This window comes from Lynx canadensis, chromosome F2 (genome assembly GCF_007474595.2).
Source record: "Lynx canadensis isolate LIC74 chromosome F2, mLynCan4.pri.v2, whole genome shotgun sequence".
NCBI classification, from domain to species: domain Eukaryota; kingdom Metazoa; phylum Chordata; class Mammalia; order Carnivora; family Felidae; genus Lynx; species Lynx canadensis.
Window position 1 is genome coordinate 42,797,779 of NC_044320.2, and position 27,160 is coordinate 42,824,938.

At 36.2% G+C, this 27,160-nt stretch overlaps 2 protein-coding genes across 12 annotated transcripts in view; one reads left to right on the top strand and one right to left on the bottom strand.

Moving 5' to 3' along the window:
- The first annotated feature begins 554 nt into the window (after nt 1-554).
- Nucleotides 555-26,893, top strand: RBM12B (RNA binding motif protein 12B). 10 transcript variants are annotated; one of them, XR_003966383.1, is made up of 5 exons: nt 558-1,014; nt 4,042-4,089; nt 17,221-17,329; nt 25,960-26,090; nt 26,825-26,893. XR_003966383.1 is itself a non-coding variant. In XM_030304430.1 (4 exons), the coding sequence occupies exon 4, from the start codon at nt 4,703-4,705 to the stop codon at nt 7,685-7,687; it is 2,985 nt and encodes a 994-aa protein (XP_030160290.1). In that variant the 5' UTR covers nt 587-1,014; nt 3,833-3,953; nt 4,042-4,089; nt 4,675-4,702; the 3' UTR covers nt 7,688-7,690. The 10 variants fall into 10 exon arrangements, 8 of the variants coding, with proteins under 8 accessions (XP_030160290.1, XP_030160289.1, XP_030160292.1 ...); XR_003966382.1 differs by lacking the exon at nt 26,825-26,893 and having other exon boundaries at nt 555-1,014; nt 25,960-26,316; XM_030304430.1 differs by lacking the exons at nt 17,221-17,329; nt 25,960-26,090; nt 26,825-26,893 and adding exons at nt 3,833-3,953; nt 4,675-7,690 and having other exon boundaries at nt 587-1,014.
- The window catches only part of CIBAR1 (CBY1 interacting BAR domain containing 1), a 28,211-nt gene continuing 12,702 nt past the window's right edge, over nt 11,652-27,160 (bottom strand). The window contains exons 7-9 of one of the 2 annotated variants that reach the window (XM_030304436.1): nt 20,416-20,529; nt 14,727-14,846; nt 11,652-12,872 (exon numbers count right to left, since the gene is read on the bottom strand). In XM_030304436.1, the coding sequence (XP_030160296.1) occupies nt 12,786-12,872; nt 14,727-14,846; nt 20,416-20,529 (321 nt within the window). In that variant the 3' untranslated portion in view covers nt 11,652-12,785. The remainder of the gene's footprint in view (nt 12,873-14,726; nt 14,847-20,415; nt 20,530-27,160) is intronic. The other variant, XM_030304437.1, reaches the window with a different exon arrangement.

The following is a 27,160-nucleotide window of genomic DNA, read 5'->3' on the forward strand; positions in this document are numbered from 1 at the left end:
TCACAGAACATGCCTGTAATTGTGCTTTTCACTTACCATTTGTTCAGGATTGGTCTATCTGTTCTCATGTTTCAAAAAACTAGGACGTAGGAACAACAAACGTAAAAAGGCACTTCAAAAAGTTATTAATGTCTATAAAATTGAATAGGCATGCATTTATTAAACCCACTGGGTGTTGGTCATCTAAGGCAGTAAAACTAACATTTCTGTGCCTTTTTAAAGCTTATGAAAGAGCCTTATAGAAGATGCTTACAACACACGATAACTGCAGCGGTGAAAAGACAAATCGCCAACTGGTCTCTGCTTTTGCATCTCCTTAATTCCTGTAAACCACAGACGTTTCCCCAACGTACCTCAGCAGTTATTATTGAAGCTTCTCCTTACTGCAATGATACGGCCTCGAACTTTGTCTAGGAATCTCTCCCTTCTCTGGTGGAGGCGCCCGGATTGGCTGGAATCTGGACATGCGCAGAAGCTCAGCAAACCCTAGGCGGGCCGTTGTGCTCGCGGGCACCGCCTCCCTTCCCCTGACAAGGGGAAGCGGGTGAGCACAAGACGCGTGCGCAAACGTGGCCGGGGCGCCGGGGTGGTGGGTTACGCCTGGAGAGCGCATGGGCAGACAAACTGTACGTCCGTTTGTCCGGAGCGGAGGGGAGAGTGGGCGCCATCTTCTTCTAGGCTCACTGAGGGCTTCACCTGTGCCGGGCAGGCTGCTGCGACGAGGAGTGCCCCCCGCCCCCGGTCTTGTGTGTCCGACTCGGCAGCAGTGGTGTGTGTTTACTGCCAAGTGCGAAGCAGTTACCCTTGGGGCGTCGGGGGTGGGGAGGGGTTGGCGACGGGGACGGAAGAACGGGGAAAGGCGGGGCCGGCGGCCGCGCCAGGAGCTAGCGTAGCTTCTGCCGTTAGGGCACCCTCCTTCCTTGCTAAACACCGACTCTCCCGTCAGCCTCCATGTGGTGTTGTGTGTGCGCTTCCCAGTTTTCCTGAGAGTGAAGATCTCGAAGGATTTCATAGGTATTTTTTTTTCTTTGCTATGTCATCGTAGTCAGTGGTGGCAGAAAAGCGCTGAAGGCCCGGCTTGTTAGGCGTGAGAGTGGCCAAAGTGTTTGAGTTAGGTATGGGGCAGTTCACCCTGTGGCGAGTTAGGGTGGAATGTTTGCCCTTGGGACGGCGTAACGGAAAGGCACGGAGGTTGGGCGGTCCAGGTTAATTTGAAGGCTGATTTTGGCTGAAGGTCTGGCGACAGCATCGGATCCCACGTAGCAACTTTGGCCTGGCGCAAAAGAAGGAAGCTCTAACCCTTGGGAGTCTGGACAAAGGCTTTGGGCTATAGAAGCGATTCCTTCGGATGATCCCCATTTGAGGATGATGGATGTTATGGGAAATCCTGTGCCCTGTGGATTCGTCTTCATTTACAGTTCCTATTAACGACTGTGGCTCTGTCGTCATGCCTTTGGTTTTTATTTTAACCATCTACATTATAAAAGGATAAAAGGCAGATCTTCATAAAGAATAATTGTGGACCGGGCTAGATTATTTTCTGCAAGGGAAACTCATGCATTTAGAATTTCATCATAACTTTGGGTTTTAAGGAATAGTCATTTCCCCCCACCGTATCTGGAGAATGACTTGTTACTCTGTAGTTAAAATCAGATGGATCTGAGATAATACCTATTTAAATTTAGTCTCGTTTCCCTATCAGGCTTGATTAGAAGATGCACATTTCGTATTGTTTAGTAATGGTGATCAAGTGTGATGAATCCTGGATAAAATCAAAATTACTTAAAATGAACTTCTTAACTTCAAGCTTTTCAGGACTCACTTCATCTTTTCATAGGTTAGAAGTTCTAACATCACTGTCTTTAAATCAACACAGTCGCAAAAATACTTCTGTTACATTCATAAGTAGAAACAAATCTAAGTGCAGTGTACTTTAGGGTATTTTGTGTGTTTCTATTTCTGTGTTATGTTCTAAGAGTAGAATTTCTGGTGAATTTGCTTAAGGAAATGACCTATGGGAACCAGAGGAAAAGTGCTCATTTTGAGAACTGGTCTCTTACAGATGGCCTCCTAGGTGTGTCATTGTTGAGGGATGAAATGGTACGTTACCCTACCAGCTAAAAGGGAAAAAAGTTAATTGTTAGTTATATGTGGCAAATTAGACAAAATATTTTATCTTGTCTGCTTGGATTGGAATTCATGAGATTTGTACTCCTGGAACTATTTAGTTCAAATATTGTTTTTAAGCTGAGGATAAGCTAGAAATTTTTTGAATTTGACATGTTATTCCTTGAAACGTCCCTACGTAGCTTGTAGATATATTTATGTATTCAGGGCATATCCCTTTTTAAGTTTTTTAAAAAGTTGAGGATAGACAAAATGGCATGTATCTTACTTGCTTTGGAGCTAAGTTAATTTGTATAGGAAGGAATCTTGGAACTTTAATGTGGACAACTAGTACAGAAGCCATTTATATAGTTTTTTAAACGTTGGTGTGGATATTGGTTTGTTGAAGGAACCAGGTTTGTACTCATTTTTATTTTTGGTACTGTGGATTTTTCATAAACGATTTTTTTAGGGCAGTTTTTTTAGGTTTACAGCAATATTGAGCAGAAGATGCAGAGATTTCCTGTATACCCCCTGCCCGCGCCCATGTACTTTGTAAATATTTTAATAGTATTAATAGTCAATATTTTAAGTATCAATTTGGCATTGATAATTCAGATGTAGAATATGGCCAGTAATTTCTTGATACCTTGTTAGTTGAGCTTGTAGTTTAAAAAGTAATCAGTGGACCCTTTCCAAAGGAAAATAAGCCTTGCAGACCTCAAAGAATATGTCTTCCAACCACACTTTGTGGAAGAGTGGTACTTAAGTGTAAGTACTGAATTAAAGCAACATTTCTTTGCACATTAAAAACATAAATGTATAATTATTAATTTAGCAACTCTTATTTGATAAGATTGCATTAAATGTTGTAACTTTGAGTATCTCTGAAAATATTAGATATAAATTGCCTTAAGGAAATAAGATTTCTCAGCAGTTAATACTGATAATCCCTAAACATTCTAAATAAATGTGTTTTTATTTTCTTTATTGTCATTTGGGTTTTCTCAGTGCAGGACAGCTTAAAATGGAATAAACTTGTTAGCATAATAAGATTCTTATTTGAACATTTTCTGTTTGGCTTAGGATGAATTTAGTAGTAATTGTTTTAGGAGTTTAAGATAAGGATTAGTAGCAGAGATTTTTTATTTTATGGGTATTTTAGTGTTTGCCTTAATTATATTAGAATCAGGAAATTTAATTCCATGTTTGGAAGTGTGAGCTATATGTGTATAACTTAAAATTTGTATTCAAATGGGTAGCCATTGGTTTGAATTTATTACTTTAAAAATTGGTTTTTGAATTCAAAACATTAGTATTTTGTTCATTTATTGTATCATTTTGAATGGTTGCCTTATTAGTTTGATTTGGTCTTATATTTTAAAAGGGAGGAAAACTGCAAGAGAGTTGGACATAAGGAGCTAGGTGTTTGGTTTTCTCATGAGTGGAAGTGACAGAAGTTTTTTTGGGAACTTTTGATGTGTTTAAATTGACCTTTTACTTGTAGAACACTTGTCTTTTTTTTTTTTTTTTAAGTGGATGTAAAATTTATATACAGTGAAATGCACAGACTTTAAGGATAGTATTCATTTGATAAGTTTATACTCCCATGTAACCAACACTCTAATCAAAATGTATAACACTTTCATCACCCCTTTGCTCTTGCCACTTCCAATCAAGGAGCTATTTAATTTCCAGGAGATTTTTGTTTTTAAATAATTTGCAGATGTCTGCCTGGAATTTGTACTTCGTTTTTGCTGAAGGATGATTAATTTCCCCTTGGAACAAAGAAGACCATTTTGTAATGTCCATAGTTGTGGTTCCGTATATTGCTTCACTTTTAATAGGTAATTCTGAAGGGAATATCCTAATCTGGCGTGTTTAAGATCAATTACAGGGTCCAAGGATTAATTATATTTCATTTTCTTTCCACAGTTAAGTTGCTTTTACAGAATTAACAGGTCTCCAAGAAATTTTAAAAAGGTAAGATATCCAGAGCTTAAGGCTATTCACAGAAGCTTGACAAAAAAATGTAAAGTAGAATAGTACCTGTAGGCACACATGGTTTCTGTACTTTACCTTTGGTCAGTGATGCACTAGTGGCAGACAGTTTATTATTATGAGCAGAAATTATATTCTGACCATAGATGGCTTTTCTCATATGTAAAACTTATCATGGTTGGTAACATTCTTTAATCCACAAAGCTCTCTCACATGTTTCAGCAGAAGATCTGTTTCTAAGTGAGTCTGAAAATAGTTTTTGGTCTTGTTGTGAAGCAGTGCTTGGCAGATTTACAAAGAAGATTTGATATTTTTGATGTTCATACTATATAGGATAGGTGATATGAAATATTTCTCCGAAGTAGTTGGTTTATTTTTATGTTTAGATGGGAGAAGGTTTATTCTTTTTCTAAGAAATTAGATACTGTCAATATTTTTTGTGAACTCATACCCTGTTTTCATTTATAAATGCTGAAGAAGGTAGGAACTAAGTAATTATTAAGTTTAGTTTGGGATAAGGTACTTCACAAATAAGACTTGCTATTATGTGTACCTTTTTGTCTGCAGGTCATTATTGCTGTGGTTTGAGCTCAGCATGGCTGTAGTCATCCGTTTACTGGGGCTTCCTTTTATTGCGGGGCCTGTGGATATTCGTCACTTCTTCACGGGATTGACTATTCCTGATGGAGGAGTGCATATAATTGGAGGGGAAGTTGGGGAGGCTTTTATTATTTTTGCAACAGATGAAGATGCAAGACGTGCCATAAGTCGTTCAGGAGGGTTTATCAAGGATTCATCTGTAGAGCTCTTTCTTAGTAGTAAGGCAGAAATGCAGAAGACTATAGAAATGAAAAGAACTGATCGCATAGGAAGAGAGCGACCGGGATCTGGGGCATCAGGGGCTGGCAGCTTATCTAACTTTGTTGAGGCTATTAAAGAAGAAGCAAGTAATTCCGGATATGGCTCTCCAATTAATCAAGATGCTGGGTTTCATACTAATGGTACAGGACATGGTGATTTAAGGCCAAGAAAGACAAGGCCATTGAAGGCAGAGAATCCTTACTTGTTTCTGCGAGGTTTGCCTTACTTAGTAAATGAAGATGATGTACGTGTCTTTTTCTCTGGTTTGTGTGTGGATGGCGTAATTTTCTTAAAACATCACGATGGCCGAAATAATGGTGATGCCATAGTAAAATTTGCTTCATGTATTGATGCTTCAGGAGGTCTTAAATGTCATAGAAGTTTTATGGGTTCAAGATTTATAGAAGTAATGCAAGGCTCAGAACAACAGTGGATTGAGTTTGGTGGTAATGCAATTAAGGAGGTTGACATTCCTATGAGAATTGAAGAACATTCTTCTCCACTAAGAGGAATTAATGATAGACATTTTCGAAAACGATCTCATTCAAAATCTCCCAGAAGAACACGTTCTCGTTCTCCTCTCGGGTTTTATGTTCACTTAAAAAATCTGTCCCTAAGTATTAACAAAAGAGATTTAAGAAATTTCTTTAGAGATACTGATCTGACTAATGAACAGATTAGGTTTTTATATAAAGATGAAAGAAGAACAAGATATGCCTTTGTAATGTTCAAAACTCTGAAAGACTATAACACTGCTCTGGGTTTACATAAGACTGTTTTACAGTATCGTCCTGTTCATATTGATCCTGTTTCTAGAAAACAAATGCTGAAGTTCATTGAATGTTATGAAAAGAAAAGACCAGTGTCCATAGAAAAAGAGAGGCTTGGACATATTTCACAAAAATACTCTCAAGAAGGCTACCTTGGCCAGAAACTGTGTATATATATAAGAAATTTTCCTTTTGATGTTACAAAAGTTGAAGTGCAAAAGTTCTTTGCAGACTTTTCTCTTGCAGAGGATGACATTTACTTACTTTATGATGACAAAGGAGTTGGTCTGGGAGAAGCATTGGTGAAATTCAAATCAGAAGAACAAGCCATGAAAGCCGAACGTTTAAACCGACGGAGATTCTTGGGGACAGAGGTATTGTTAAGACTTATATCTGAGGCACAAATGCAGGAGTTTGATGTAAATTTTTCCTTGATGTCCAGTGAGAGAGTGCAAGACCATTCACAGTCACGTGATAGAGATGACCATTCCCATTCTTTTGACTCCAGCGATCCACCAATATACTCAGTTGGTCCTTCTGAAAACTTCAGGCATCAGCAGGAGGACTTGAGGCAACTGGACAATTTCAAGCAAACCCAGGGGGATTTCCGACAGCTTGATAGGAGCCTTCCAGAAGATTTTAGGCGCTCCCCAGAGGACTTCAGGCGCTCCCCAGAAGACTTCAGGCGCTCTCGGGAGGAACACTTCAGGCGGCCTCTTGAGGATTTCAGGCGGCCTCTTGAGGAGGATTTCAGGCGTCCTTGGGAGGAGGACTTAAGATACCCTCGGGAGGAGGACTTCAGGTACCCCAGAGAGGAGGAGTGGAGGCGGGCACCGGAGGAGGATTTCAGGCGGCCTTCCAAGGAGGATTTCAGGCGACCCCTCGAGGAGGACTGGAGGCGGCTCCCGGAGGAGGATTGGAGGAGGCCCCCGGAGGGAGACTTCAGGCGGCCTCTTGAGGAGGATTGGAGGCGGCCTCCTGAGGATGACTTTAGACGGCTTCCCCAAGGGGAGTGGAGACGACCACCTGAGGAGGACTTCAGGCGACTTCCCGAGGAGGACTTCAGGCGACCTCCGGAGGAGGATTTCAGGCGTTCTCCCGAGGAGGATTTCAGGCGTTCTCCCGAAGAAGATTTCAGGCGGCCGCCCCAGGAACACTTCAGGCGGCCGGCCCCAGAGCATCTCAGGCGTCCGGCCCCGGAGCACTTCAGGCGGCCGCCCCCAGAGCATTTCAGGCGACCGCCTCAGGAGCACTTCCGCCGGCCACCCCAGGAGCACTTCCGCCGGCCGCCTCAGGAGCATTTCCGGCGGCCACCCCAGGAACATTTAAGGCGCCCCCGAGAGGAGGATTTCAGGCACCCACCGGATGAAGATTTCAGAGGCCCTCCCGATGAAGACTTGAGGCATCCTCCTGATGAGGACTTCAGGAGCCCCCAGGAGGAAGATTTTAGATGCCCTTCTGATGAGGACTTCAGGCGGCTCCCGGAGGAAGACCTCAGGAAACCTCCAGAGGAGGACCCTAGACTTCCTGACAGTTTTAGACCTCCTGGTGAGGAGTTTAGGAGTCCACCCGATGACTTTAGAAGTCATCGTCCTTTTGTGAATTTTGGTCGCCCAGAAGGTGGCAAGTTTGATTTTGGAAAGCGCAGTATGGGAAGTTTTCCTGAGGGGAGATTTATGCCTGACCCAAAATTAAATTGTAGTTCAGGTAGACTAACACCTATTAAGATAATGAATCTTCCATTTAAAGCTAATGTTAACGAAATTCTAGACTTTTTCCATGGTTATAGAATCATACCTGATTCAGTTTCAATACAGTATAATGAGCAAGGGTTACCTACAGGGGAAGCCATTGTTGCTATGATAAACTATAATGAAGCTATGGCTGCTATTAAAGACCTAAGTGATAGGCCGGTTGGCCCACGCAAAGTTAAATTAATGTTGCTCTAGAGAGCATTCCTAAATTCAGAATTACCTCCCCACAGTATTGATGCAGTAAAATGCATTTGTTTTTTTTAAGTGTTTATTTTTAATTATCTAATGAAAAGAAACATTTTGACTTGTGAATAGAACAAATGTAAATATTAGAATGTGAATCTGGTTTTCTTTTGCTTGCAAATTACCATTCACTTTTTCTAATTTAAAATTATATATGCCCCCTTTTTTGGACAGTTGGGGAGAAAATTCCCTGAGTGCATTAGTTTTTGTTGATGTCATGGGTAAACCTCAAGATTTGTATAAAGTAGACCTGTATTTGGGGAAGATAAGTTTTATATTCACTTTTGTTTCTGGTCTGTAGTCTACATCTTTTACACTGTATAAGGAAATGGTCAGTGACTATTGTTCAGGTTTAGCATTTGCATTGCTAACTGCCTACAGAATTAATGCCCTCTTCTTTGTCTGAGATATTACTGTGTTAAGCCTCCCATTAATTATAAATAGTTCAAAATGGACAGACTGTGAACTTGAAGTTTACTTGTGTAAAAAGCTTAGGAGATTCTTGAAGTTTCCATGTTCATAACTTTGCAAAGTTTTATAAAAATAAAAAAATTTGCAACTGAATAGACCAGCTAATTAACTTTACTTGTATTTGTATAAAAAGAAAAAAGGATTACAGCTTCTTCTGTGAAGTTTTCAACAGCTATCTTAGACCATATTTATGATAGGATGGACCAAATAGCCTATAATAGCATAGAGTGCTGTGTACCTTTATGGTGTTTTCCATATCTCATCAACCAAACTGGTAAGATTAACTCCAAATACTTAAAAGAAAAAAGTAATTATAGGTACAAGGGGACATTTAGGCTTATGCTGGGAAGAATCTGATAAATGGATGTAGTTTGTTCTGGGAAGAATTTAGTGATGATTCATTGAACATTTTTTTTTTTTTTTTTTTTTTTTTTACTAGGTTCTCATTTTTAGATTATAAGACTTTGTATCCAAAGACTCAGTAACTAAATATAATCAGATTTTTGTGAGATTGCATTTTTACTTCTTTGATATTTAGTGTAGACGTTTTACAAACACTGCATTTGATTTTATTATACCCATAATAGTGGCTAACATTGGGCACCTACTGCGTGCTAGGCAGTGAAAGTGCTTTACATGCATAATCTCAATCTCAATTTAAATATTACCTTAAGAAGTATGGTGTATTACTTATGTCTATTTCACAAGTGAGATAATGAAGTTTAGAGGTTAAGTAACTTGCCTAAAGTCATAGCTAGTAAATCATGGAGCCAGGTTCAACCCAGACAGACCTTGGACTCCAGTTCATGCTCTTAACACTTTTGCCTACTAACTTTTGTTAAATGGTACTTTTCATTTTGGTAAGATTGTGCTGAAAATACTTTAGAGTAAATGATATTTTCTTTCTCTCCATTGTTGCTTTAAAGTGGCATTAAAAAACCAAAATTACTATGCTCATTGTTCATAAAAGACAAAATAACTTTAAAAGTTTTTATATATCTATCCAGGGCTTTTCTTAGATAATAATATCATAAATTGACTTCTAATTTAAAATTGTTCATTTTATCAAATATGATTTGATTTTGGTTGGCCTTTTATATAGTTTACATAAAGCCAGGTTAATTTTCCTCAATTCTGTGATTCACAGGTTTCCCATATTGAGCAAATAAGAATATAATTTGAATTTATATATGGTAGCTTAGTAATTTAATAATAGGATTTTGCAGAAGTAGAATACTTTGTCAGTATTTAGCCATTTGCCACTATTTTGGATTAATCTTCAGTGATTTAAGAAACTTGAGAGGCCAACTGAAGTTTCTGTGTTTTTAATTATTGTGAATATCTTACTTGCTAGTAGAATGAATAAGCTGGTAAATTTGGTTTGAAAAAGCACATCAATATGGCTCTTTAAACTAGTAAGCTTACAAATAGCCAGGGGAATGATAAATGTGCAAACTAAACACAATGAACAAAAAACAAAATAATAAATGACTATTTTTAAATGCTCAGAGATTATATAGATGGTTCATTTGATCAGTCTTCTTGAGGAATATATAGAAGACTTTAAAACACTTCCTAAATACATATCAGTAAGAGCCAAGATGAAGCCTAAAAATGAAATATCATGTAATGTGGACCTGCTTCTCAAATGGGCGGGGGTGTGAGGTGATAGTAGACAAGAGGTCAACAATAGTAAACAAGCTTTGTATTATGATTGTAAAATTAATGATATACTCATAACCATTTAGTTTAATAAATTTTTTAACTTTTAAAAATAAAAAAGTAGAGAAAATTGGCTCCTACTGGTTGGGAACCATTTTTGCACATTTTCGCAGCTCTGCTGTCGTTGGTTATGTTAAATTGGCCATGGTAGTATTTTTGCAATGGAAATTGGCAAATGTAACAAATCAGGGCATTTTCCATGATGGACCGTCAAACAGCACACCAATTTCAAAAACATAAAAGAGAATACTGCACTCAATTCTCATAGACCCATCAATGTGGTTGACTTTGAACAACCAGGGTTTGAACTGCAAGTGTGCACTTATAGGTAGGATTGTTTTGATAGATACAGTATAACACTAAATATTTTTATGGTTTTGTTGATACTTTTTCTCTAGCTGACTTTATTGTAAGAATACAGTGTATAATACAGATACAGAATGTGTTGATCAACTGTTATTGGTAAGGCTTCTGATCAACAGGAGGTTACTGATAAGCAAGAGGCTGCTAAGTTTTAAGGGAATCAAAAGTTAATGGATTTAAACTGTGCAGGGATCAGCACTCTTGACCCTGGTATAGTTCGGGGGTCAACTCTTTCAGCCACTTCTTTCTCCTGTTCCCAGACATATCAGGTACACTAGGAGCATACTGGTTCTCTAGTTTAATACCTAGCAACATGTTAACTATCTTAAAACCAAACATTTTTTGTCAGAAGGTATCTGAAAAATATAGTTACCATCTAGAAAGTAAACTTGATCCCATAAACCAGGAGATAGTTAAGAATCATTAAGAGTTTATTTTTTATCAGTTACTAAGGATATTCTCAAGAGCAGTAGCTCTTGGTCCATAGATCACCTATTAAGCAGTGACCCCATCACCTCCATCTTTTTGTATTAAGTGTTAGCTATTACTTAAGGAGTTGTACTAGGTACTATATATTTGGCTTATAATTATGAATTAACTATGTGATTTATTCTCCATAACCCTAAAAAACTTAAACTGTTTTGGAGATATATGGAGGCTTATAGGCTAAGTAACTGGTCCAGTTACCTATTTTTTTTTTTTTTTCAACGTTTTTTATTTATTTTTGGGACAGAGAGAGACAGAGCATGAACGGGGGAGGGGCAGAGAGAGAGAGAGACGCAGAATCGGAAACAGGCTCCAGGCTCCGAGCCATCAGCCCAGGGCCTGACGCAGGGCTCGAACTCACGGACTGTGAGATCGTGACCTGGCTGAAGTCGGACGCTTAACCGACTGCGCCACCCAGGCGCCCCTTTTTTTTTTTTTTTAATTAGGAAGCTGAAAGAGGTTTTTACATTTTTAAAGGTGGTTTAAATGATTATAGAACTATCTATGTAATAGCCTTAATTTTGTTTCTCAGCCCACAGATTATAAAGTATTTACTGCCTAGCCCTTTAAGTAATAGTTTGCCAACCTAAGTCTGGTCTAAAAGAAACTTAATTTTACATTGCTGAACGTATTATGTATAGTAATCCTTTTGTCTTTAGAAGATTTCTTTGAAGTAGGCAGAGCATACATTTTATATCAGAACTATTTGCTGATTGCTTTGTATATCAGGCACTGTTTTAATTTTATAGATAGGCAACTAATGCTAAGAGAAGTGAGCTGCTATAGTAAACAAGAGAAATACTATAACCCTGGTTTTTCCTCCCAACTATAACACCACGTTTAAATATTGAGAAAATAAAATGCAATGTAATGATACCTTTAGTGTCTTAATTTATTTAGGGTTTTAGAACATTTTGAATATTTTGTACTGAAGTAATTTTATCATTTAGGGCTATTCTCAGGAAGCAATGTTTTGTTAACAGAACCATGAATAACAAAGTCAAAAAAGCTTTCTAGAAAGTCTTTATTTTTGTTGTGAATAGTTGCCTTTTGTGGTTATCCCAAATGATTTTATAAATTTCAAAATTTTTATATGCCTGACTGGTATCCATGAAATAACAAAAGTACAATCCCCATCCAAAGAAACAAAAGTATTGGACATACTGAAAGGCTCTGATTAAATTGATTATTTTCAGGAATAAAAGTAACTGTATACTCTTTCATTAATTAGATGGTGGTTTGGTAAAATTTTTATAGACTTTTAAATGACTATCGTTTTCCATGATGTTTCTTAGGCAACACTCCACCAAATTACAGCTTTCTAAAAGCTATAGTACCATGTATAATGCTTCAGTATGACAGCATTTTCATTTTAAAACCAGAATCAGGCTGAATGTGGCTTTCTTTTTGAATCTAAAATTTCTGCTTTATGTAGTTTTAAGACACTGATATCCTAGTGTCCCATTACATTTAATAAAAAGTAATGACACTTATTGAAAAGTAAATTATGTATCAAATAATGAAACTTCAGGTTGTAGTAAAAGTGAAAAAAAGTAAAGGAAAAAAACCTTTGTCCTTTTGATTAAGGCTTTATGGAATAGAATTTGTATTTAATCAGAATGAGTAAAGACCCTTTTTTTGGCAATGAAAGCAAAGAAAGCAAGTGGAATTGTTAGATCTCTTGTGTTTTGTCATCTATTTCTATTGCAACCTCAACTAGGTATAGTGCATTATATGGAATGCATTTGAAATACATAATTTTTTTTTTTTAATGGAACCTATACAAAAATCACATACTGCTAGATAGGATGTTGAAATGACTGGTGTGTAATATTTTTTAAAACCTTCATTTTTGGTCAGCATAAATTTCCTTTAATTTTCATTTTCAGGAGGATTTCATTTTGAGGTTTAACGAGTATGAAGCCAGTATAAAGTTTTACAGTGTAGTAATTCTGGACGCCAAGTCATTCAAGATGAAAATTGAAATAATGAAGTTTTCTTAAGAAAATTAATTTTCTTCTTCTGTAACATCTAAGTCTTCATCCTCTTCATCATCATCTGCTTGTTGATCCTTTCTTAGTCGACAGGTAGACACCTGTTAAAAGTTAACACATTTTAAAAAATATTAACTTAAAATATTTTTACATACTTGGTATCTTTTTAATATGCCCTTATAGAGAAGGTCACATAGAACATATGTTTCAGGAAGATAATAATTTTTTAGTAATGAAAATTCCCTATGAATTCTTATATTTTAAGGTTGAAAACAGTTACAGAGCTTTTTCATTCATATATCAGATTGTTTTTGAACAAAAATATGAAATTAACCAATTCCAGTTCGGTACTAGTATTTGAATAACTAAATACTTCAGAGAAAAGTACATACTCAGTATACTATGGATATCGAAAATATTTTGTTAAGTAATTCTTAGGTCACAAAAATGGGCATTTGAATATGAGAATCATCAAAGGGACAGCAAATAATATGCCAAGACTATTTCAACTAGGCAGCTGAAATATTAAAATTTAATACTGTGATTTAAATGGAGTGAGTCTGAATTCACTACTTGCTTTTAAGTCCTGACCATTGCCACTTGGGAAGTCATCTTGCTTCAGACCTTTCTGAGGCCCATTTGGCAATGTCTGGAGACAATGTTGTTACATCTGGGGGTTTGTGTTTGTGTGTGTTACTGGCATCTTGTGGTAGAGGCTAGTGATGCTGAACATCTTTAGAATGCACAGGACAGCACTCCCTGTTCCCTTGCCAAATTATCTGACTCAAAGTCAATGGTGTGGAGGTCAAGAAACCCTAGGATAATGTAATTCTAAAGTACGACACAGATGTTAGCCAATTTTGGTAACATTATTAGCTCTCAATAGAAACAAACTTTGTACTATAATACTAGATAATATGGAATTTACATGCAAGGCACTTTATGCTGATAAATAATAAAAATGTGAGTTGTTTGGGGGAGAGAGACATATACATATAAAGCAGTAAATAAATGCTTAGAAGAGAACCAAATGGAAATAGAAGTCATTGGGTCACATTTACCTACAAGTTGTATTTTGAAAATATGTTGCTTAATCTTATTTATTAATTTTTTTGAGAGAGATCAAAGGGGGTGGGGAAGGACAGAGAGGGAGACAGAGGGTCTGAAGTAGGCTCTGTGCTGACAGCAGCGAGCCCGATGTGGGACTTGAACTCACAAACTGAGATCATGACCTGAGCTGAAGTTGGATGCTTAACTGACCGAGCCACCCAAGTGCCCCTATTTTGCTCAATTTTAAATTCTGAAGGCTAGATATGAAAAAAAGTATTGATCTCTGGATCAGAAGTTGGCAAGCTATACTCCATTTTGCCTCCTGTTTTTGTAAATAAAGTTTTATTATAACACGGCCATAAAGAATTGTTAATGTATTGTTTATGGCTGCCCTTATTTGGGACATACACCTTGGGCCCATTTTCTGTATGGCCTCTTAAAAAGGCTGTACACCCCTCCCAGTTGTAGACATCTAGTAACTCAGGCTTTCTGGATATAGAAGAAATGAGAAAATGGACTTTTTACCTAAAGATACGTGCTTCCAGATCTAAGATCATGTTCAGCAAAAAGACTTTTTTTAGGTATAATTTTCACTGAGTCATGATAGTGGTATTTAAACCATAAGCAGTTTGACTTCAGAATCTATGCTCTTCATATTACATCTGAAAACAAATCTAGATTAGCATTCTCCTGTCCTTTCCACCTCTGCTCTCAAGTGTTCTGTAGAGAGTATTATGTACTACAGTATACAAAATAAGAACAGAGCTGCACTTAATGCAATCTTCCAATCATCTTCTGTAAGAGGGTAAGTTATATGAAGTCAGGACATAAGGGAAACTAAAAATGTATTGAACAATACCAAAGGCAGCTGCTCGTATTCCTTTAAATTACGGTTTTTAGCTTACCTGACCTGTTCCAGATACACACTTAGCTGACAGTGATCTTTGAAGAGGGGACTTTGAATTTGCTCTTACGATATCTAAACGGGATGAATAATCTGGTGGATACAGAGAATTTCGGAAAACCTGTTGCAATGATAAAGCAACATTATAAAATAAATACCAAACGATGGGAATCTAGGAAGCCATGTTAAGTTCTTCTTAGTTAAGATTTTTTTTTTTTAAAGCAACCACATCCACCTGCTCACCTCCACCTCCCAGGAACAAATTTCTATTATTGTAAATTAAAAAAAAAAACACAAAAAACCATTACAAAAAATAAAGTTTTAAAGATGAAAGCTATAAAGTTTATTTGAACCAGGTTAAGATGCTGATGGGTTCTGAAACCATCACTTGAGAGCTTTTGCTGAGGAGTTCCTTCCCTCAAAGTGGATGCTCCCAAGGAGAGAGGCTGCAAGTCATACCTTTGATTCTTTGTCTTCTCCCTGTCTCAACTCTTATCAATTTAACTTCATCGCAATAGTCTGACAGTACATCATTTCAGAGTAAGTTGGAGCCACTGTGATTTATGGATTATAATCTCACTAGACTCTGAAACACCTTTTGTCAGTTTTTTTATCCTTAAGGCAACAGTTCCAAATACCACTCTTTTAAGCCTATCTATATTTTTTGTCTTCCCCCATTTCTCTAATAATTAAACTGGAAGGTAATGTTGTCAGATGTGAATTTCTTCAACTTCACTCCCTTTTTCCTCAACTCTTTACCCCACCCCTTTTATTTAATGTCATCTGAGTCTTTCCAAGGTGCATATTTCCTATATCTAAGACTTCAAAAAAGAAAAGCCTTCTTTCTCCACAGGTTCCTTCCCCTCAGCAAATAAGCTCAAGATCAATTTTTTTTTTTTTTAATTCAAGATATAACTTTACTCCTTAACTTCTCAAATATTCTCCTTCATCTCCATTTGTCAAAAAAACTACAAGTGGGCTTTCACTTTCCACTGAAATTGCTATTGCCCCAAACCACCAAAGTCATCTTTGGTCCTCCCTGGCCTTGTTATGAAACTTCTTTTCCAGGTATGCCATCTCTAAACTCTTTTCATGTGCTAGCTGCCCTATTTCTTCACATCTCTTTTTTTACTGCTTATACCTTAAATAATTTTAAAGGATTTCCCTTAGGCCACTTTTTTTTTTTTACCCTTTTCTCTGAAGATCTTATCTATATAGTGTTTAATGGCTACCTTTCAACCAATTTTCTATAGGCTCTCTTCTGATAGCCATACTTAACATGCCTAACTACTTCTGTTCTAGACCAACCATCTAGTAGAACTCCGAGATGATTGACATGCTTGCTGTCTAAACAGGCTACATGTGGCTACTACCCCTTGAAATGTGGTTCATGTGAATGAGGAACTGAATTTTTAACTTTAGCCACATATGCCTAGGGGCTACTGTGTTAGACAGCGTAGTTCTATATTCACCTTTACAATGATAGATGTTATGATACATTGAGTAGACCAAACTATAATCCTAGGCATTCTCCCTAAATTTCTCATCTGAGGCACTTCTATTTTAATTTATTGACTCTGCACATCTTTCTTTGTAGTTTACTTAGAATTATCTTACTGAAGACCAGAATATGATTATTAAAACACTTTGTGGCTCCTCCCTACCTAGAGTCCAAACACTGACACCCAAGGCTTAACATTACTCAAACCTACTCATCACTCTTCACCTCTAGCCTATTTACCTATATGCAGAATATGTTATACTCTGCCTTTGCAATGCTGATTCCTCAGCCTAGAATTCTAGCACACTCATCAAGAGCCAAGTCAAATGCCATCTTCTGCTTTCTCCTATTCTCTAGTCAGTAGCGCTTACTGTTTATACCTCAATACAGCTATCATTTCATTGTTCCGTAATTATGCATCTATCTCCAACACTAGTGCAAGGAGCCCCGTTTTATCTTTGCAACTCCTCCCAGCTTAAGATTGTAACATAAAGGAATGTTAACGACGTGTTTTGGGGAAAAGAAACTCAAAACTAAGGGATTTCTCTATGCATTTCTTTAAACCTTAGAGAAGTACAAGACACAAAAGGAGCGAAGAGGTGAAACTTAAACTCAAGAGGTGAGACATGTTTTAGGACAATTCAGTCATGCTAATTAGGTTATTTAACATGTTACTGAGGATCCAATTATGTTTTCATGCCAGTTAAGGAAAACATATCCTGGTATGATATAAGAAACGGATATAAGGAACATGTATCCTGGTATAAGAACCATTAATCAAATGGTATTTGGAAAGGATGTATTTTTGTTAGAACAACATTCCTTTTTTAACTGTTCTAGAAAAGATGAAGTTAAAAGTGGGAAATGGAAGACAGTATACACCCATGGGATAAAAGTCTAAACCAGCTACGTGTTAAAATTAATCTCTTAATGCAAAACAACAGGTTTACAGGAATGTTTATTGGCAATAATGCATTTCCCAATATGGTCCAAGATCTCTTCTAGGAGTGAGTCTCAAGATGCTCTGAAGTGACTGCACAGAGGTGATCTTTTGAAGGGGAAAATGAGCCTGACAATGCTTTTTTATGTGAAGAACAAATAAGGTAAGATGGTTTGTGATATAACTAGATGCCTAACCACAAAAAAAATTAGCTGTTGCCAGAATAAGTCTCAGCAGTCCTTGTAAAGCATGAAGTATTTAAGAAGAATAGCAAGTTATTTCTCTGTCCCTGTCTACATATTTTCTCTACTTGTTCCGAAGAAATCCTGTATGTAAAAGATTCTTTTTCTTCTTGGTACCAGTTTCATAGAATTTTACTTTCCCTGGTCCCACAACTCTCCCTAGTCTGCTTCCTTCTCTCCACAATTGCTGTGTGGCAGAACACTAACGGCTTCTGCCTATAGTTCGTTACGCCTCAGGACCTCTGTGTATCTGTGTCCTTTGCCCTACAGGTGTTGCCAGGCATCCTACGCGTCCCTCAGACTTCTAATTAAGAAATCATTCTTTGATTCGCCAGACTATTTAGAATCCTCACAGCACACTATATTTTTTCTTTACAGGACTGGTCACATTATAAAACTTAAACAGTTACACAGTACAGGCACACTTCATTTTATTGCACTTCATTGTGCTTCACAGAGACTCTTTTACAACTTAAGGGTTTTGTGGCAATGCTGCTTCAAGCAAGTCTGTCAGTGCCATTTTTCCAACAGCATTTGCTCACTTCGTGTCTCTGTGTCACATTTTGGTAATTATTAACAATATTTTAAACTTTTTCATTATTATTACCTGTCTTAAGGTGACCTGTGATCAGTGATTATGACTCACTGGAAGCTCGGGTGGTTAGCATTTTTTTTAGCAATAATATATTTTCTTTATGTACACCTTTTTGCTTTTTGGATCTAATGCTGTTGCACACTTAATGGACTATAGTATATAACACTGTATGTTAACTGTGCTGGAATTAAAATAAAAGACTTAAAGAAGTAGACTACAAGTAGAGCGTAAACATAACTTTTATGTGCACTGGCAAACCTAAAAATTCATTTGACTTGCTTTATTGTGATGTTCCTTTTGTTGCACAGGTCTGGAATGCTATAATATCTCTGAGGTATGCCTGTATATTTTTTAAATGTCTGAACTCTATGGTAGATTTTTAAATCTTTGCTTTGACAACTCAGACCTTTTCTAACTTATAATACTAAATCTTCAGAGTGATGCCTGGTATATAACAGGTGCTCAATAAACAGTTGTTGAATGAACATTTTATGAGGTAAATACTAGATCTCCATTTGAGAGATAAGGAAGCTGAAGAATGAAAAACTTGCTCAATATTACCCCATTAGAAAGTAGGAACGTTGATACTCAAAAACGTATCTATCACACAGCTCTGAGATCCTGGGTGTTTTATGAATCTCTCCTCCCACGAGCTATTTAGCTAACTGATTAAGAATACTGGTAAGGGAAGTGGTGTGACAGAATAAACTAGCTAGGACCTCTGGAATGAGAAAGAAAATCTTGGGGTTCAAAGAGATTGAAGGAACTTTAGTAAGAGTTAACAAATGGCATGTCAGAGGCATTAGAAAAAGGAGAATGAAGATACTTCTAAACAGGACTCCAGTCTTCTAGGAAAAGTAAGGGATCAGTTTTGAACCTACCACTCAGTGCAGTGTTTTTCTTGTAGGGAATGGTGCCTATCACACTCATCAAGAACCACACTAATCACAGTATAGAGAGGATAAAAACAGTGTCTGTAGTCAGGACTTTTGGGTTTGGCTTCCAGCATTATTAGTTATGGGACCCTTTGGGAAGTTTCCTAATCTACTTCTGCCTCAGTTTCCTCTTCCATAGAAAGGAGGACAATAAATACTTTTGTCAAAGTTGATGGGAGGATTAAAATATAATTAAAATGCATAGATCAGTAGCTGTCCAAAGTAATCGCTATATATAAACATTTGCTATTTTATTATTTTACAAATGACAGATAAAAGCTTGATCTGTTTTTTAAAAGATAGGACATGAAAGGAGTAAAAATTAAGAAACCTTAGCTATAGTACTTGGAAGGAAGGGAAACTTAGGAAGCCATCTATTGATAGACAATAAATAGAAATATCATGTGTGCATAACTGATATAAAACTAAGATGAGATTTTGACATTGGAAAACATGTACACATGTTAAAACATGTATCCTTCTTCATTTTAGTCAAACTGTTATCTGATTTTATGAACTAGATTTCCTGGAACCAGTGGAGTAGTGGGAAAAGAAGGCCCAGGTGAACTCTTTATGGATAGTTAGTTAATAAATAAACAACTGGGGGAATCTTCAAAATTGTCAACTGGCAGATACTCCCAAATTCTATCACTCATTAATAGAGAATTCTGGTTATATCTTGAGATTATCTGGTTTTTTTCACTTCTACTATAGAGATAATATGGACAAAGTCTGTGTGTAATATTTTATCTATTTCAGCAAAAATACTTTTGTGCCTTTATTCCTCCCTTTAAAAGGTAAGAGGGTTGGACAGTTACTCTTCAGATGTGCTTGTTGAAGCCAGGCTGTGATATTTAGATGCTCTAACATTAGTTGGCTACTTGCATTTGCATCTAACTATCAGTACAAAGCAAGCCTTATTATAAACCTACACTTATTTCATAGCATACTGATTAAATCACACAAAACTGGTGAGAATCCTGATTCTGCTGTTTACTAGCTAAGTGGCTGTGGTCAAGTTAAGTTACTTAAAGCCTCTAAACCTGTTTCTGTAGTTATAAGATGCGAATAACCACAGCACCTACTTCATAGGATTCTGAGCAGTGAATGAGAAAATGCATGTGAAGCTTTGGGTATTCTGCACAGCATAAGCAATCAAATGTTAGCACTAATCAATGTGATGGTTAGCACACTTAAGTGACTTATATCACCAGTCAAAATGATACAGTATTTCACGTAATGGCCTTATTAACTAGCTGTTAATAAATTAATTCTTGGAACTTTACCATGGTGAATTTGTTAAGTTAAAAATACATAATGAGAAAAACATAAAAGTTGAGCTATTTGGGACTGCACACAGTAACACGAGCCATTGTAGTATTCAAACTTAAGATATTTTTACCAATACAGATTAATGCTTTCTTTTAAATATTTCCATCTTAAGAGAAGAACTTAACTTAGATAGATATAGTCCTACCTCCAAATCTTCTTCTTCATCAATCTTTTGTATGTTTTGGTAGGCAGCAGTATAGACCTCTAAAGCTTTGCCATGAAATAACATTTCAATAGTGATAAATTCTGAAAATATAGTCTAAAAAAAAAAAAACCACAAAGATTTGAATTTAATCATATGAATTTGTGAATTTAGTAAATTTATTCCTTATTATTGTTTTTGCATTTTATGAAATACAGAGGTATCTCTTTTTCCACAGGGCACATCAAGTATAAAAGATAATGGGAATAAAAATAGTTGAAAAGACTGTAGCACAACGTTGAAATTATATAAAATATTTCTTATCCCACCATTTAATTTCCTCCTATTTTTTAATAAGTCAGTTCTTTGTATACCTTGTAATTGATATTTGTGATAAAAAAAAAAGATCTGACTAAAATGTATACCATATGTACTCTGTTACCATATGTCTCTAAATATTAGATAAAACAGGTCAGTTCTAAACCTGATATTTTAGTAACTCCAACTGATGTTGAAACAATAGTATGTCTTTTTAGACAGGAATTCTATCCCATCATATTTCTATGTGTTACTTGTATTCTCTAGCCACAAAGGACTTACTTGGTAATTATATTGCTACTACTGATAATAGCACCATGCATTTGTGTAGAGCTTTTCCAGTTTACGAATACGTGACTTGCCTCCTGTAGCTCATAGCTAGAATGTTGTGACTTGGGTCTGATTCTTCAAAGATTATAGCTCTTGCTTATTGTACTGTGCTCTTCTTGCTGGAATCCATCATTTCCTTCACAAATAAACTATGCATGTAAACTCTATGGAGCATGATGACAGCTTACAACAAGGAAGATAATGAGCTAAGAGAATGAATGGAGATGTGCATGTTGATTTAAGCAGGGGTGAGATAATTGGTAGGTAAGGAAAGGATACAAACCAGAAAAGTTTTCAATAAAATAGGATCTTATCCTTTTGTTAATTATTTTGTCTCTTATCAAAATAAAAAAATCAGAGCATTAATATAGAGAGGAGTGGACAGAATAAGAATAAGGTAGAAAGTACCAAAGCATTGTCCTTAAGCGGCAAGAGAAAAGAGATGGGCTACAACAGACAAGAGTCAAATACCCATTTCACTTTGTTGCTGCTCTCCTGTGTTAGTCATCAAATAGGAGTGGCCCTGCACTTTGGAAGACAGTGTTATAGGTATCCCTTAGTGTCCTGTGATTTTTTTTTTTTCTCCTTTATGTCCATTCTTTCTTCCTTAAGAATATTTAAGGGAGTACTGATAGGCTTCTGATTACTACTCGATGGAAACAGATCAGTAGTTGAAAGTATCCCTTCTGGCCTAAAAAGACTGGGCTCTGGGACAAGACACAAGTATGACTAACAGTGACCCTTACTGTCACTTCATATAGGTCACAGAGGGTTCTGGTATACTGGAATGGCAACTGACTAATAAGCAGTATTATGACCAAGAATCTCTAGATACCCAAGAATGAAGTCACTTTTGATTAAGACTGGCACTTATTCACTTAGTTGTCCGTCTTCCTAAGATAGCAGTCTAGCTAGAAAGGAGTCAAGTGCCCTTAGGAGTGTGAAAACTCCAGGAGGGAAAACAGCAGAACCAGAAGTCAATGATATGCCAAAACACTTAAGATTCCTACTTGGTTCTTGGTCTGCAGCTCATTTTAGGCAATGGGAATAATCAAGCAGAGGTTTACAACTTTCCTTCTGAATCTTAAATTTAGAGATTTTCTACATTTACTAAATAAAGAACTATGTAAAAAATATAGACATAGCTTGACTTTTTTTATTCAAGGCTGTTACAGAAATTTGTTTTCATTTATTTAGGTTTAATGTTTCAGCTAAGTACAGTAGAGAATCAACATTTTACAATGTTACACAGTGCACTCTCTTTTTTAGTTTTTCTTTTTTGGGTATTTATAAATCATCTGTTTACTTACGTGGATCTATTATGTGGAGAGAGAAGATAAGGTATTTGCTTTATGCTATAAAAGTACTTGAGAAATAAAGTAGCCTCAAATAAGGGCATTAAGCTTAATCAGTCAAGTGAGTTAGGTATTACTCCTATTTTTAAATATTTCTACAAGTGGACATTCTAAATCTTTATAATAGACTGTCACACTATTTAATAACTAGTGAAATCCAAATACTTACAACCTTATTACACCTAAATCAGTAGATTAGGCTTAATTCAAATCTATTCCACTGTGGTAACTTTGTGGAATATGCAAACATTTCAAAATAATTTAAAACATTTTTCAAGTATTTGAATATAGTTATTAAATTTCTGATGGTCAGAATCTCTGAATGTGTCATCTCTGAACTAACAATTTTTTAATACTAGCATTTTATAGGATTTACATTACCCTTAGCTCATAAGTGAGCCCTGAAAAATATGTAGATACATCTGTCACTGAAGAAAGCTACATTATTTTTGTTTATTCATGTCCTCTGATAAGAGAATCTACTGCATTCTCATTTTAAAAAACACTGATCAACTTTGAGTCTGTTACCACTTTCCAGTCTCAATTTAGTTTCAATTAATGATAAGTACTTTACAAATTCTCTTTAATCTATAAATGGCTATTATTTACTATGTGGAAGGTGGGGGGGAGGGAATCACTCTCAGGTTTTGTGATACATTGGTTTAATCCTTTATGGTTTGAACTTTTATTTCTTTTTTTTTCTTTTTTTCGACGTTTATTTATTTTTGGGACAGAGAGAGACAGAGCATGAACGGGGGAGGGGCAGAGAGAGAGGGAGACACAGAATCGGAAACAGGCTCCAGGCTCTGAGCCATCAGCCCAGAGCCCGACGCGGGGCTCGAACTCCCGGACCGCGAGATCGTGACCTGGCTGAAGTCGGACGCTTAACCGACTGCGCCACCCAGGCGCCCCATGAACTTTTATTTCTTGACAAAACCTATATTGTAACACCTAAATAAGACGAGACTGGCCCTACTGATTTTTTATACTGTTTATTTTTCTGTCAAAAACCATAATGGGAAATCAGAAGTACTGGTAATCTAGTATCCCAGACTTGGAATTTTTGACCTAAGAGTTATGAAGCCTAAAGATTATCATAGAGAGTTATATCCCTGAGTATAGCGAGGAGGGAATACTGCCAATTAATTATACTTTTTTTTTTCTAGTTAGAATTTCACAAAACATCTGAAGATAGGCAGAAGGAAGGAGAATAATAGCAAGGAACAGAAAAGTTAGGTGACACCTAGTATAAGAAGAACATAAAAAGCATGTTTTTGAAATTAAATAGTTTCAGTGAATCACCAGAAGGGTGGTGGAACTTTTTAGGACCCAATCATACTTAGAAATAATTTTCCCCAAATAAATTTAGCCTAACTTTCAGTGATCTCATGTAATCTTATCTGCAGTGGGTGAGTATCATCAGGGACAGACGCATTAATGAGTTATTTTTTTTCCCCCTTTTCAATTTTATTTTGTATGACTAGAGGGCAATTTGGGCATGTACTTAATTTTTACTGGTAGGAGATGGGGGAGCTAATCTGAAATTCTCTATTGACAAGTATTCTGTAAAGCAGGATAGTATATAGGAGTTAAGATTATGGGCTCTGGATTAAGATAAATGTGGGTTCCAATCATGACCGAACATAACAGTTATATAATATAAGCAGTTTATCTGTACTTTTCCTTAATTTTTCTCATCTGTACAATGGGGGATAAGAACAGTATCAAACTCATAAGTTTGGGGGTGAAGGATTAAATGGGAGAATCCAAGAAAAGGTATAGTATGGTGACTGACTTAGAGTAAGTGCTCAACACACGTTAGCTATTTTTATCACTCAAGAAGTAAACTTGCTAAGTTAGAAAATGTTCCTTATGTTAATATTAAAGCCTCTACCTGGTTTAATTAGCAAGCAACACTTTTAACAAAAAAGTCATGAAAGGTCTGACTAATAACATTTTGGCAAATAAAGGGGAAATAATGACTCCAGAGTAGAGGCTATTCAATAAGTGATGCCAGGAGAACTTTTATCTACTTGAAAAGAATAAAGCTAGATATCTACCTCATACCATATGCAAAACACAACTGCCAGATAAAATGTTTAAATATTTAAAATATTTTTAAAACTTACAAATACTACAAGAAAATATAAGCAAGTATTTACAATCTTGAGGATGAAAACAACCTTTCAAACATGACACCAAGTATGAAACCAAAAAAGAGACCAACAGATCTGGCAACAAACATAAAACTTTATGGCACAAACACACCATAAACAACAAAATGGGAAAATACATTTGCGACATTTCTCTTCAATATAAAAGGTTAATTCTCTCAATATAAGGATTTTTTACAAATTAATAAGCAAACTGCCAACACTCAATAAAAATACAGGCTAAGGACAAGTGTGGGTAATTTACTAAAGAAGAAATAAATGTATTATTAAATATATGAAAAAATATTGTCTTAATAGTAGTAAGTGCAAATTAAGTTTACACCGATTTTTTTCACCTATCAGACTAATTATTAAAAAGACTACTACTCATCATTGGTATACTGGGTTGCTCATGCAGGTTTTATAGAAATGTAAACCAGTTAAAACTTTGTGGGCAGGAGTTTAAAGCTTTGTGGACAGAAGGTATCAAAATTTAAAGGGTGTATGCTCTTTGAATCAGAAATACCACTCTGTTAATTTATCCCAAAAGAACAACTGGATCAGCAAAAAGCCGAATGTTTAATGATGCAATGAGATCTATACCTGCAAAAATAATGTTGATATCACCAATAAGGACTGGTTAGATAAAGTAATATATATCCATAGCAACAACTGTGAAGATACCAAAAGGATGATACACATCTGTTTCTTAGCAAATGTCTGTGATATATTAAATTTTAAAAAGAGATGCTACATATAGTGTGGTCCACTTAAATATAACTGTATAGGGGTAATGATATTACCTCCCTCATAAAGATGTTGTGAGGAGTAAGTGAGTGTATCCACATAAAATGCATACAATATGTGACATAGTCAACGCCTAAGAAATATTTATTATCCTATCTCTTGTGTATATGTACATAGAAAAAAGTTGTAATGACATAAGCCAAAATGCTAATTTATTATTTCTCAGTAGTAGGATTATTATACTTTCTTAATAGTTTCATGCAGAAAATTTATGGTTGTTTTATATTTAGTTATAAGAAAAATAAAGCTATTAAAATTAAATTTAGAAGATGTTTCTTGTTCATGTCAGCTACTTTGCCACATACTGAATTCCTGTTCCTCTCTGTTCCAGGAGTGACCCCCTGTTTAAGATCCTTTCTGTAGGCCTGAAATTCCCTTGACATTCACCATGTAACTGATGATTTTTCCTATTATATGGGAAACAAATGGGATTGTGATTTTTCATCCACATTCTGTACTCTTAAGTTCCATAACAACTTTTCTCAAGCCGATTTTTTGCAAGGTTCCTGTGAGGTCTTTATCTAAAAATTGTGCTACCTTGCTGATTAATTAATTGTGCTACTTTTGCTGCTACCAAAATTCAGATGGACTTGTCAGTTAAACCTACCTCCCACACAGTTGTACAGTAATCAGCAGTGCTCACTCATTTCTGCCCCCAGAGAGGTTAGAGGAGCCAGAAGTTCTGCCCCCATCTGAACCAGTAGCCTGATAAAAGGTAAGAATAAGAATGTTCTAGGTTTGTTTCTCCCAAAATTATGAGTGGCAGCAACGATTTTTACTTTTCCAAGAATTTCTATCATAAACAGAAATGTAAGACATGCTAAAATCAACATAGGGGGGCAGTAGTGTCACTTTTTTTGACTTGTGTTTGAAACTTCTGGGATTTGTGCATCCCTCTTTATCATAAAAGATCTCAAATGAGGCCTGACTTGGAAAAGAAACAATTTGATAGTGATGAGGAAAGATGTATAAAATGGAGATTCAGAACCCTAACAATTTAATTTTGACCTCTGGAACTCATTTCTGGAAGTTTGGTAGATCGTGGGGGGGGGGGGGGGGTCTGTATTTAAAGTGTAGGTTGTCACAGATGATATATATCTTGTATGTAGAAAATCTTAAGTAATCTACTAAACTATCAGCACTAATAAATGAATTCTGTAAGGTTGCAGAATACAGGATCAGTCTGCAAAAACTGATTATATTTGTGTGCATTTGCAATGAATAATCCAAAAATGAAATGAAGTAAACAATTCCATTTACAATAGCATGAAGGATTATAAAATACTTAGGAAAAAGTTTGAGAAAAGAAACACAAAAATGTATCCTCGGAACACTATAAAATGGTTAAAATAAACTAAGGAATACTTAAATAAATGGAAAAATATCCCTATGTTTATGGCCTGAAAAAATTAATTGTAAGATGGCAATACTCCCCAAATTGATTTACAGAGTTGATGCAATTCCTACCAGAATCCCACCTGACTTCTTTATAGAAACTGAGAAGCTGATTCTAAAATTCATACAGAATTACAACAGATCTAGAATAGCCAAAACAATCTTTGAAAAGAAGAAAGTAGAAGAACTTATACACCCTGATTTTAAAATTCATTATAAAGCAATGCTAATCAATGTAGTGTGGTACTGGCATAGGACAGACCTATAGATCAATGAAAGGCAAAGTTCGGAAACAAAACCATGTCAACTGATTTTTACCAAGGGTTCCAAGGCTATTCAATGGAAAAGAATAGCTTCTTCAACAAATGGTGCTTGGGCAACTGGACAGTC